The sequence below is a fragment of the Vanessa atalanta genome, chromosome 21 (genome assembly GCF_905147765.1).
Source record: "Vanessa atalanta chromosome 21, ilVanAtal1.2, whole genome shotgun sequence".
NCBI classification, from domain to species: Eukaryota; Metazoa; Arthropoda; class Insecta; order Lepidoptera; family Nymphalidae; genus Vanessa; species Vanessa atalanta.
This window is the reverse complement of record NC_061891.1, coordinates 7,462,972-7,477,162: the sequence shown is the minus strand read 5'-3', so window position 1 is coordinate 7,477,162 and position 14,191 is coordinate 7,462,972. Positions and strand designations below refer to the sequence as shown.

The following is a 14,191-nucleotide window of genomic DNA, read 5'->3' as shown; positions in this document are numbered from 1 at the left end:
TACGGGTTGGAGGACATACCTACATATGAATTTCAACTTTACTTCTGTTCCTTTAGCTGGTGATATTCAACAGTAATTGTGAAAGTGTATTTGAATAATTAGGTATATCTTAATTTGATATTTTTAAACACTGCCAACTACAATATGTATTATAAATACAAATTAAGCGCACGAAAATTCAATAGCCTTATATTACTCGTCCGGGGCTTGAATCCGCAATCGTCGACTTAAAGTTTTATTTATTTATAGCAACTAGCAACCGATGTGACTTGTACCTAATACAGTATTAGTATTTTTATAAAATAAGTAGAACTTAATAAACTAACAAAATGTTTTTGCTTAACATCCTACGTCGAATCACGAGAGGTTATTTACCTCGCAATATCTGATATTCGAGAAGAAAGTAAATTTAAATTGGAGAAGATGTCCACGTCTTAAGCCGAACATCTTAATTAGGATGTAATTCGAGAGATCCAGTAACATCGCTTCGTGTCCGTAGGGCTACGTAATATGTGGCACGAAGCCCCTAAAATGCGACGCAGTAGCGTTTTGGCGGTGTCAAGTTACTTGGACCACTACGCTCGATCGTGCCAACTAGCCACTAATTAATAATACTAAATTATATAACAACTTTTTAATGATTGGATCTCCTTGGTAAATGTGTGAATATTAAAAAAACTATACCTAACTGTTAAGTATCTTATCTTTGTTTTTGATTAAAGATTGTTTTGATATAAGTGTTTTTAAATTATTGATGTCATATACAGAAGAAGTACAGAAGTTTAAGCTTCGTATGTACACAATTCAAACATTTAAGTACCTTCCTTCTTAATAAGCTTAAGTTACAACAATGACTTATAAATTTTTGTATTATCATTGGTTGAATATATAAGTAGGTTGTATTAAGGGTAGGTATTATACATCTACTGTATTATGTTAATATCTATTGGTAGTCATAGCACGTGATATGATCTTTACCTACACACATAAAAAAAATAAAAATGTTAACATACCTAACTTTGGCTAAAAATAAAAATAACTTCTACTTGAAGTATCTGGACTTAACTATTAATTCCTATGCCACCATAAGCAGTTGGTAAACCGTAGAAAAAGGCAGATGTACCATAGATATGGTTTGTCAGCGAGAGTGAAAGAGACAACGAATGTTCGCGCACCCATGCGTGAAACGCAGCATTAAAGTGTCGATTGTTAAAAGAAAAGTGGCGTAAGTACAAGGACTATAAAACGACTGTTGACATTTTGTTTTATTCAAAATCCTCGTTAGTAAGTAAACAACATTTTAAAAATAATATGACTAAATAATATGCATTTTATTAATTTCGTACTGAAATCTCAGGAGACCCATATTAAGGTCATTTATAAATATCACACGATACGAGAACCAATTCGTAGATGGACGAGAACTCAACAAAAAATACGTACTTAATAGACAAACGATCCTGTTAACCTGTCAATTCATATTAAGATATAAAGATCATATGCATTCGATAATATGATGCGACGGTACCACGAATCGTTTTAAATATTAAAAAACAAAGGAGAGTGAACCGTCAACGACGTATGCACTTACGTCGCTCTTCCACGGAGTCACAATCGATTGTTCAAAGTATTTTTGTCTACTCGCAGCCGGTAAGAAACATCACGCCCATTCGACCGTTATGACTAGACTACGCAACTCGCAATAAACACCCATCCCTTTCTAACACACGTGTCACCGCATCTTCGTATTCGTCGATGCCCAGTGGGCCGTGTGCGTGCGACAGTCATAAAAATAGCCCCTTCACGAATCTTCTAGGTAAGAGGGATGATGTACGAGTACAATTTTCCCTCTTGTTATTTATATATAGGTGTTATGGGGAGGTGTTTGGGAGGATTTTTTTTATTAATAAGGTTTAATTTTTTTTATTAATAAGGTTTCTATGTTAATAAGACTGAAGACTTATTTTTATCGAACCGAGTAAAATTTTTTTTAAGTATTTGATGTAATCCCTAAAAAGGCATGTCATAAAACAATATAACTAACATAATTATGATATCAATAAGTTTTAAATAATTCTTTGTATAATTAAAATCTTACTAAACCTTCTACAGAAAACTATTTCGAACATTTTCAATTATACACAGATAAAAAAAAATCGTCCGCGGCTTTGTCACGGCGTGTTTACACTCGGTTACAAAGGCCCGAGTTTTGACATGATTAACAGAAAAATTGGCCCGATCAATGGAAAAAATTAACAATATTCGCTATTGAGTTTTTTTTTTGCGGCAGATGTCGCTCGCATACGTCCGCTTCGATTACGGATCGTGTCACTTAAAATGGCTTTATTTGAGTTTATGATATTTTACCTTTGGGCCGCTGTTTATTTCTTTGATCATTTTCATTTTAACTCTTTTATTTAAAATAATGCTCTGGTTTTACGGCATGATTTTGTTCAGTACATTATCGAAGTTTTAATTAATTAACTGTTTTTAAATTATTACATACTAGCGAACTGCTTTGTTTCGCAAGGATGCAATTTATTAATAAAGAAAATTATATAATATAAACATAATGTATACATACTGAGCACTAGCTTTATATCAGTGAGAACCTTTTTTTGAATTTAGGGTTATTAGTTGCATATATTGCCGCCTACATACAAACGAACAGATTTTACTCTCCTTTATGATATTAGTATAGATTCGCTATTTACAGTATGGAGACTCCACAGTTATTGTTTTTAATAGCTATTCCATAGTGATGTTATCAATGAGCAAAAATATTCTCTGTTTTCTACGCTTTCGCAGATTTCGCAGCGGAACTGATTCCGAGCGGAACTCGAACTACGGAACATGCTTTAACTTCAAGACATGAAAGGACACGGTCTACTTTTTTAGTTTACCCTCGAGGGGCTGAAAAACGGGATGAAGATTTGTGTGCAAGTTCTTAAAAGTTGAAAATGTACAAAATGTTGGTGAGTACTGAAAAGAGCCACAAAATACGACTTCAAAATGACAAATTGACAGATTCTCATTTTTGCCATAAATAAAATACTACACAGGCGAAGACGCGCGTTCATATCGGTATAAAGAGAATATCAACCTACCTATGATCCTCGAGTCAATAACAGTTGACCGATTTGTATTGACAATTCCAATACAAAGCGAACCGAACGAAAAATTTTATAAACTGTCATCAATAGCTCGCAATGAACTGAAGTTCTGCTTGAATATAGCTTCAAAAGGACCTCGGACAATGGCAACTGGATTTATGAACATATGCTCGAAATTTTGGTTAATTTCAAAATTGGATTAAGTATCTTTTATATGTCCAGCTTATTTCTTAACAATACGTCCGATTTTAATAATATTTTTCTATTTGGATGTTTTGACATGATTCAATTTCGAATCGAGTTTGAACAGTCAACGCACATGGCAATTATTTGTGACTTTGAAGTTTGTTTATTTGGTTCAGCTTAAGCTATCTTGTAAAAACATACTGAAGTAACAATTTTTATAGAAGTATTTTTGTTTGTATTAAATTACCGTAAACTATAATGTCAAAAAATATTATATAAAATTATTTAATAATTAATCATGAGTGTGTGTTCGTGCGTGTGTGAAAAAATATGATTTGGGTTGACATTTAGGGCTTCAGCTTAATTTAAATGTTAGAAATACATACATTTCTATATATCATATATTTAGTCGTACGTATTCTCTTATGTAACGTTATTATTAAATCGTATAATATATTTAATAGACACATTCTAATGAACAAAACAGAATACACTTGAAGATAATCTCTTGAGAATCCCTGTTTTAATGTTTATATATTAGGAATTAAAAACAACATCAAAACATTCTTTATTCTAGGCTCATAAAACAACTTATGAAACGTCATGTTAGTATTGAATTAAATACTCTTTTCAATCATTTTCATTACGGAGATCTTAATTCCAAATAATTGGTAACCAATTGTAAATATTTCATATGAGTACAGAATAGGCACCCATCTCATTTTATTATAAAATCTTAACGATTTCGTAAACCTATAAAACTGGGTAGATACATTTTTTAGAAAAAAAGTCTTGCTTAAGTATAATTTTTATCTTATTGCAGTTTACAATTTTTTGTAACCGGTCTTGAGTATACTTAATAACTACTTACAAAATATTTGAAATCGAAGTTTTTCTATTTTATACACAGAAGTACTATTCAAGATTATCCAATATAATCAATAAGTAGGTACGAATATATCTGTAGTTTTGCAATTCTAGTAGTTCAAAGTATCAAGACTTGTAGAGTTACATGCCTTGACCTTTATCATATAACGTTTACTCAGAAAGGGTGACTGAATATTTCCGTCAGGTTTTAAAGTTTGATGTTCATCGATAAAAAATTTGAAAGGCTTATGAACTGTATACAATGTATATGCATATATAACTCTTCATCCTCCTTGGTGTAGCAGTTGGTCGCAAAGGGCTTAGGGTAAAATCCCTGGTAAGATCGTTCAAGAAAGAATTAGAAAGTTCGCGGGTACCTTGCCTCGGAAAGCACGTAAAATCTGATTGATTGTACGTCGTTTCAATAAAACATACTAAGGTTTATAGTGATTTCCTGCATGAGTTTAAGATGTTATGACGAAAACGTGTAGTTAGTTTTACCTTCGTTTCTTAAAACTTTGGGTATAAAGAGAAAGCTGTTTTTGTATCATCGTATGTAAATAATGGTCAGACATTTTAAAGTAATGGTTTTTGTACTTACACTAGGTATATTATCGTTATTGCACACATTTTCACTGAGCAGACGATCCCTGATCTCCCAAGCGAAGATCGAAGGGCACTCCCTCTTGTAGTCCGCAATCTTCTGCACCACAGGGGTCGTTGCGACCCGGGGCTTCGAACCCCCTATCGCACGGGGCTTGATGGACCCAGTCTCGTAGTATCTGTTGACAAAATTTAATCTGAAGATAACGGCTTGACTTCCTAAATTACCACAAGCGTTTTTCGTTTCAAAATCATTAAAACACTATTTATAAAACTATATAGGTATCGTAAATTAATTATATATATACATTATTATTAATACGTGGCATCGTACTAACGTACAAATATTTTTGTATACCAACATAATAGGTACTTAAGAATCATCTCAAATATAAAATTGAATAAACAGTACGTATGTTACATTTACTATTGAAAACATTAAGCCTCCGACCCACTCGAACGGCATTAGTTCACAATTACGAATATAATCTTCAGATATCCCCTTATTCCAAGTACCTATACAAATATGCTTTGCAAACTCATTGCACGAGATCAATAAGGCATGTTCACGCGAAAATGTACCTTATTACAAAGAGATAAGGTATAGGAGTCGCTTTATGACGTGCAGCCGTATTCTGGTAGAGATATAGGATGTACCGGCGGCGGTATTGTTGCAATCGACATGTGTCGATATTTGCAGCGAAATGTCGATGGGGACGATACGATTGTCGAATTGCTGGATACAAGGCTCGATATTTAAGATATGTTGGCGTTTTATTGAGGGGTTACTAAGTATTTATTAATGTCAAAGGTGAAGGGGATGTCTTCGTTTTTTTAATTTTCTTTTAACAATTATTTACTTTGAGTTTTACTTTGGGTCGAAAATTATTTTCCTAGGAAATTAATTATATTGAATTATAAATAAGACGACGCGTTTTTTTTTTTATATTATTTGACTTGAGTAAAAGTCAAATCTCTGGTATTTTTATAGCAAAACCGAAATGTCATAAATGCATACTCTATATTATCTGTTCAACTCATAGTTGACTGGAAGATAAGGCCTTTAGGCATTATTTGTTCTACCTTTTCATAATTTGTGCTAAAAAATTTTTTTTTAATAATACAATTTAAATTCCAGTAAAGTCTAAATGCAATATCAATAGCGAAATATTACAAACCACGCGATCGCTTAAAAACCGTTGTAAGTTGCTTCTAAAAATAAAATCAAATCCCGAATAAATAGATGTCATCTGTCGATACATGTTTACTTTTGTTGTGGAGTGCCATTAGAAGGTTATTATTGTCGAGTGCCGGGAGCGAATTGTAATCGTTTTCGCTTCGGGCATCAGAATAAGCGCGCAGTGCGTAGCGCAGTAATAGAGTGATGAACGAGATGTTTTTGAATTTTGATTTATTTAAGCATCATTTACAACATTTGATTACTTTCTTGAAATTTATTTCGCAGAAAATAAATGTATGAGTTACTTTTTTTTTTGCTGCTCATAGGTCTTCTATGTTAGAGACGACTTTCGTAAATACGACTAACAAAATATACTGGGGAAAATAATCTCGTATTAAAAATTGTCGTTTGAATTAAAAATGAATTAGATTGAAATGAAAAATCAGCCCATAATTGCAGTAACTTGTGTATTTTTTCATTTGCATTTGTTTAAGTCATAATTTTAAAAAAAACTATTTTTTGTTTTTCCTTTTTTATTTTATCTATATTAATAAAGTGTTTTAAGAATAATTTCTACTTACTGCATATTCCGTGATAATCTGAGACAAAAGAGAATAGAATCAGTCATTTCACTTAACCGACTTTAAAAATGGGAAATAATCATTTAATATTCATTTACAAAAAGCAATTTATGGGGCATATTGTAATATTCATCTAGATTATGCTTTTATACTAAGTTTATTCAAAGTTATACACTTAAAAAGCAATAGTGTTCTCAGCTTTATCAATATATTTATCGAGCTATATTTGCGATATGATAAAACTTTTAGAAATAGTAGTTTTTATAATCAAGATACGAGTAAGCTTGGCAGGAGGGCTCCTTAATTAGGATTCCCGTCGCTTGCCCTTTACAAAGCCCTAAGGAAAGGAACCCTTTACGTAATTGGCATGATAAGAATTTTAGGGGCGTGTGGGAAAAATGCACTTGCAGCCAACGATATTATTAGAACAGTCTAGATTTATATAAGGCGGTTTAAATAATAAATTTACGTCATATTTTTAAAACTAGTTCAATTATAATTAGTTTATATTTCATCATCATCTATTCTATGACCAACTTATTATTCTCACTCTTAGTATTCTCACTCGTGAAATGTAAAAAAATCTCGGATTGTATTAAATTTTAAAATTATTATTTTTCAATGTTGTTTAACTATGTCTTCAGAAATTTGTCGATCGTGTTTTGTTTTGACTTTAGAGTTTGTTTTTATAGAATAGTTCTCCTGCTCTAGAAGAATTTAATTCTATTATATAAGATTAGTAATTTAACAAGTGTTATAAAGTAAATATGTTAGGACCAGCGAACAATATCGATTATTGTTGAATTTTTGATTTATATTTAAACGGTTTTGGTTTATTATTGTTCTATTTTGCGAATAACAAAACATTCAAAACGCAAACACCAGAAAATAATAACGCGCACCCAGCGGCCAAATCACTTTCCTACAAGATCTCTTGAAGTGCACGCCGAGCGCCAGCAGGGGTGCCAATTACTGACAAATATTATTATTTTCCTCTTTATCGAGTTTATTTAGGGGCGGTCGTGGGACAGCCCTGAAAGGCACACCCTACATTAAAACTTCTAGTTTCTTTGATTGACGTCTTTTAAATTTCTTTATTGTCCTAAATTGACTTTTGAATTGTTCCCGTCAGAATATTAATATGAATTAAAATGTGATTTCCGTGTGAGACTTTTTAGTAATGAATGTAAATTTAAGGATAATTCATCATATGTTTTGTTAAAAATAGAAATTATGCGCAGGTGATTAGCGTATGTAAAAGTAGTGCATAATATAATAAAAAAATAATTAAAGCAATAATCGAATGGGAACACTCCCCGCGTGCCGGACCAGAGGGAATGGATTCTGAAGTGGCATTTAAAATAAACTCGCATATAGATTTAGTTTTAACGGCAATAGGATTGAGCGTTTCAATAAGCACTCGAGTGGAGGGCCGAAATCCTCCGCGATAACCGATAAAATCGCAATCAAACGATAAGCTCCCTGACGAAATTAGTCGGCGCCCCAGCCAGCACCCGATGTCGATTCCCACCTCACCCGTGGCGCACTTCATTCAAACAAAAACAATACACTATAGGAATGCAAACTTTTTGTATTGATTAAGTCATTCAAATTCCTTGATTCCGTCATCGTGCATTGTTCACGCCTTTGTCGAGTTCCTCGGGCGGTATTATGGGAACTCCGTCAATTTGTTCGCGTGGCCCAAGAATTTGACCTCATCGCGGACAATCGTCACAATCGATTCTTACGCTTTTGTTGAACGACAATGGGTTTTGTGTTAAATAATTCATTTATTCGGGTAATAGTGTTCGGTTTAATTGTTACGGGCGCCCTTTGCTTGGTCTTAATACAGTTAGACTTATTTCGAGAATTGGATTATAATATTACCTAAATTGTTAAGGTGAATGGATTTCTTTTCGTGAATTGTCATCGTAGTATTTCTTTGCCGTAAGACCGTTGTAATTTTGTTCTTAATATTTGTATTACGTTCAATTATATTAACGATTTTTTGTGTCAAAATGAAAATTTATATCAAATATCAAAAGCGAATCACAATGTAACTATTAATAAATTGATAAGAAATAGTGATCAAATAAAAAAAATGATTTCCGCAACTAATGTAAAATCAGAACTTTTCCTAGTGTAAAAGTACCTTATGTTTCGCGAGCATGCTATTAACCAGCACTAATTAAAGGCTTAATATACTGACCTGCCAAGTATCTTGGACACGCAGCCGTTGGAGACTTGCAAGATGCGACTAATGTCGCAGGGCCTCGCTCCCGAGTGGGCGAGCTCAACGATCTTCTGCCTCGTGGAGTCTGGCAACGGTCTGCCATTCACATACACTCCTCCTAGCTGATTGATCCCACTATGACCGGCAGATGAACACCCGAATAGGGCCCCACCGCCCATAGCCGCACTGTGCATCAGCTCATCTAAGACATAGGGGACTTCTGTGATATTTATAAATAAGAAGGACAATCGGTTTAACACAGTAAATAATAAGCGTTTAAAGTGTATACTTTTGATTACATGAACTCCAATTAATTGATAATATTTGCTTAGGTTAGACACTGTATTATAATATAATATTTAAGTAATACTATTTTAATATCAAATTCACTCATACCCAACAAACTATAAAAAGATAATGGCGCGAATAAAATAAACATAATAATAAATAATTATATAATATTTAATATATATATACAAAAATAATATATAATACACATAATCCGTATTCAAACATTTTTCGATTATTATAATAAAAAAAAAAAACACTTAAGTAGGATCTTCGATCGATCAGAAACGAATTTCTTTTCAAATGGCAATATAATGAAAAATTTTATTTTTTTTAAGTACCTGTCCTGTAAAGGCGTAGGCACAATCTTAAAGTGTTAAAAAACTAACCCGTTTAAAAAAAATAATCCGCTTTGCGAAAATAAAAAGTGAGCCTATTCTATGCGTAAAGTATTAAAAGGGTTTGCGGTAGAAGATAGAAGACCACAATCATTATCTAATCCTAAAAGATAAGTATACTTCAGCATCCTTTATTGTAAAACCCACATTGAAGGCTTCTCAGTAGACTTTTTTATAGCTCAATCATATTGGCCAACATTATTAAATATTTTAGTTAAAAATAATAATATGGAATCCGTTCAAAAATCAGATATCATTGGAGCGTATTTTCAATTTCAGTATTTTAAAATTACTATTTGGTAACTAAGCATTTATCTTTCAAGACTATTTGTCCACCTTCGTAGGTTCACTTTTGTATGATTTTATTTTTTTAGGAAAAATTATATTAATTAATTATGAACTGCCTTGTGTGTTGCTCTAGCAGAGCAAAATAGAGTACCTACTTACAATATATTCATGGATAGTCGTAAGAGTCAACTAAAGGTCATTTTTGTTTAGCTCATCCAGCGACACCGGATGAATCAAACTTACTTTCAAAGGCATAATCGTCAAATTAACGTATTCCGTTATTCGACCATATTAGCATATATGTTTACAAAAGTATCTACATACCTTCCCACAGATTTATATATATAAAAAAAAACTTAAAATAAAAGCGTAATATTATAATTTCCAAAAATAATTTAGTTGGCAACAATTCGTGTTCAAGTTTCAAAACTGTTCCAACAAAAGAACTGCCTCATAATAGCTCGCTGAAATATGCGAAAACTATGTAATGGAACACCGGAATTATTATTCTGTGCAAGATCTGAACAAACAATTATAAAACTAACCTTTTGAATTTACAGACGATATGATAAAATATAAGTATGGTTTTGTTGAATTGTATATCTATAACCATCTACGAAACTCGATGCATCTTTTGGGAAAAGTTTTAAGTATGTAAAATATACTAGTTTTTTCAATTAACACGAACACGAAAAAAAACATCTCTTTGTTTAATGATATATAAAGATATTATATTTATATTTAAGACCCACTGATGTGTTTTCTAAGTTCTTGTCATACTAGTTTTCTCTTCTAAGATATGACAAAAAACAGAGAAGAGAGCGTTCCTGTACAAGTTTATATCAAAAATTTATAAAAAAAAAATGGGTTTGGTATTCGTTGATTTTATAAAAATTCATTACATATGTTTGATTGATGTTGCTGAGTCTCTGTCGCTGATTCTTCTCAGGCGAGGTGATTTTATTTTCAGAACCTGTCGTCATTTTTAATTTCACAATCGATAAGCAAGCGTCATTAATATAAGAATTTGATTTTACGAATAAACGTAACTACGTACTAATTATCTTTTCGATTCTTCTAAACAAAACTCGTTTAATCTGCTGGTTTAAATTTAACTTATCGTCTAAAGTGATAATTTAATTCACTTATTATAATTTACTCGAATTTAATGAATTTTGACTTTAATAGGAATAGACGCAACGTATTAAAAAAAAACAAGCATTGCATTTTGTCAATAATAATCCTCCTATAATTAATATTAAGAAATGAATAAACATTATCGATGTGCAATCTTTGTTGAAATAATCTTTTTGAATTTGGTTTATTTTCCTTCACTTGTGAACTTTATGTTTAATTTTATATAGACATATTATCGAATAAAGATACGAATATAGTATCGAATTTACCGAAATATCGCCAAAACTTTCGATGTTATTGAATCTAAGGATGTTTTACATTATGGAACACGAATATTAAATCCGATCATTATATACCAAAGTTCACAACAATCGTAAACTCGATCGTCAATTGAATTATGCTCACAATTACAGATGGCAAGCCAACAGTTGTCTCGGCTCAATTATAACCACGCCGCTTACCACGCCAATAGTTCTCAATGGCCGCATTAGATCAGATGCGCTCAACCGTTGGCCGTCAGATAATTCCTTTTTTCCACCACCCCCTATAAACACGCCTCGCGGTAAAAAATTGAACAATTGGATGCAATTTGTGGGCGAATTTAGGGCAGGCCCTTGATTAAGGCCTAAAGGGGATGACGAAGGTTCATTGTTTTGGCCCTTTTTCTGCGGTTGCTCGAAGTTTTTGGCGCGTGATTGGAATGCTATTACCAAGTTTTAACTAAAAAGTTGATTATTTATTTGATATAGTAAATATTGTATTATTGTAGTTTGCGGTCCAAGCCCATAAAAATATTGGCTACATAAAATTTAACTCAAAAGATAAAATCTATAATTTTATTATAGGCGTTCAAAATAATTAACCATTCTGTAACGCACGGCGTGAATACTTTTGTTTAATTTTTGATTCGTTCTGACTTATTATACATACCTACTTATCATACATACTTATACATTAAAGAATTAATACAAGAACGTTTACGATGCGTGATAATTTTTCTGCGCACGCAATCAAAATTAATTATACCCAACGTTCGCCAATTAAGTGACGTATTTTCGCGCCAAAACTCGTTATTAATAACACCTCTTAGCCGGCTCTCGTCAGGCGTCACCAACCGTTGGCCGTGCACTAACAAGCAAGCGGCTGTTAAAAGAACAATGGACAATCGCTACGGTACGCCCCACGCCCAGTATGTAGGTGGTATTAGGGAGAGGAAATCGCGATTTGTTCATAGACAATATTTAAAACGAACAATCCGTAAAAATATTGACGATCTCTGCCTTATCTATAATGATTGAATCCAATTGACGACTCAAAACAAAAAAGATAGATTCATTTAAAACATAACGCAAAGGAATGGAGTAATAAATATTAATTACGATAGCGTTTAGTAAAGGAAGACATTTTACAAATGTTTAACATTTTTTTTTATCGTATGCACACTAACCAGTGTTGAATTAAAAAAACGAATAAGCTTTTAATCGCCTTAGTTGTAAATAACGATGTTGATCGTTAAAAAATATATTTAATTAAAAAAATAAACAATAATGGTGGATAATTATTACATATTAATTATTTTGTTTGGTTTGGTTTCAAAAATAATAACGATATACATTATTGGATGATGAGAAAATGAGTTTGAAGACAGAGGCTTCTTATTGGGTGATTTCTATTCTTAGTAGATGATTAACTTTATGACGTCACAACTGCAGCAAAATCTGAACTATCCTACCGCGTTTTGAGAGCCGTGTCCACTTAACAGCTGATACACGCTTACGCTCGTCGCTTGCACTAGAGCCGCGCTGTCGGCGCAAGTGCGCGTGTCGTGAGGGAGCGTTTTAATTTCAGAGGTGCAATTTATTCGAGCGATTTATTTTTAATCCCCGTTTTTATGGCCGCCACTCTATAAATTTATGTGTAGTTGTAGTTATTTTTATAAATTAAGCCCACAATGCTTGATGCGTTTAACGTTATATAAAATTTTATTGTCCTTCCTATTTGTCAACGAATTTTTAAAGCGATTTTTTGGCTTCATTTATTGTTTTTGTCGCCGATGAACTTACATTTAACTGGAATTAATGAATTTTATATTCTTATTTATTTGTACATAAATTAATGTTTTATTTGACTGAAATATTTTAAAATAATAATTGTTAATAATTATACAAGTATAGGAAGAACAGAAGAACTTATCTTAAATATAAGACAGTCAATTGACTACAACAACATTGAATGAATGAATATTGAATCAGATCATTTGACAATTTACTTAAGTTATTACAGACAAGGATATCTGCGCTATAGGTAAGTACGTATAAGTATTTTAACTTTATTTCAAATGAAACACAACTATGTTTTTAAGTTAATTATCTAAATGAATTATTTATAATCATTTAATGTTATTTACAACTATGTCCTATGTAGAGCCGAGATGGCGCAGTGGTTAGAACGCGTGCATCATAACCGAGTATTTCGGGTTCAAGCCCAGGCATGAATTTTCATGTGCTTAATTTTTGTTTATAATTCATCTCGTGCTCGGCGGTGAAGGAAAACATCGTGAGGAAAAATGTATCTTTCAACGAAATTCTGCCACATGTGTATTCCATCAACAAGCATTGGAGCAGCGTGGTGGAATATGCTCTAAACCTTCTCCTTAATTTACAGAGTGTTGATGTAATTATGTTATGTACAACTATGTACGTAACGTTATGTGTAAATAATGTAGTTTATACGTATGATGCATTTTAAACGTGTTAGTCATAGAGTTTAAATCGGAGCAAGGACCACAGTCTTTCTGTTCTTGTATAAAAACATCGAGAGGACAACATTAAGACGAAATTCTGTCACTTGTCTGACTACTAGTCATGGCAAGCAGTCTGGTGAAATATCTTAGGACCAAGGCCAGATTTAAGATTTTAAATTAAGACCTCGGGGCTCCTAGATAACGGACTTTTCGGGTAACCTTTTCTACAAGACGTTCTTTACAATATTACGAATGTATGCTATGTATGTATGTATATCACGGTATTCAAATAGGAGAAATTGTCTTTTTAAATTTTCCAATTTTTGACCTGCCTTTGCTTCTAGTTACCTGCACTGCCTGATGGATAATCTGTTCCTATTTAAACTAAACAGCTTGTTAACAAGGTTTTAGTTAGCAGTGATTACGGTGGTTTCTGGCTGTACTATAAGCCGTTTGTATCAATTTTATTTTAAGCTGATTTATAATTTTTTTAACTTTAAAACTTTCCAAATACATAACATACAGGTATATATCTAATATGTTACCTATTAATTATGTTAAGGTATGTAAGTAT

The 14,191-nt window shown here is 32.4% G+C and overlaps 1 protein-coding gene across 2 annotated transcripts in view; it reads right to left on the bottom strand.

Annotated features, from left to right (window-relative positions):
* LOC125072298 (paired box protein Pax-6-like) overlaps nucleotides 1–14,191 on the bottom strand; it is a 49,687-nt gene that overhangs the window by 29,842 nt on the left and 5,654 nt on the right. Inside the window, exons 2-4 of one of the 2 annotated variants that reach the window (XM_047682871.1) lie at nucleotides 8,740–8,965; nucleotides 6,531–6,548; nucleotides 4,768–4,948 (exon numbers count right to left, since the gene is read on the bottom strand). In XM_047682871.1, the coding sequence (XP_047538827.1) occupies nucleotides 4,768–4,948; nucleotides 6,531–6,548; nucleotides 8,740–8,965 (425 nt within the window). The remainder of the gene's footprint in view (nucleotides 1–4,767; nucleotides 4,949–6,530; nucleotides 6,549–8,739; nucleotides 8,966–14,191) is intronic. The other variant, XM_047682872.1, reaches the window with a different exon arrangement.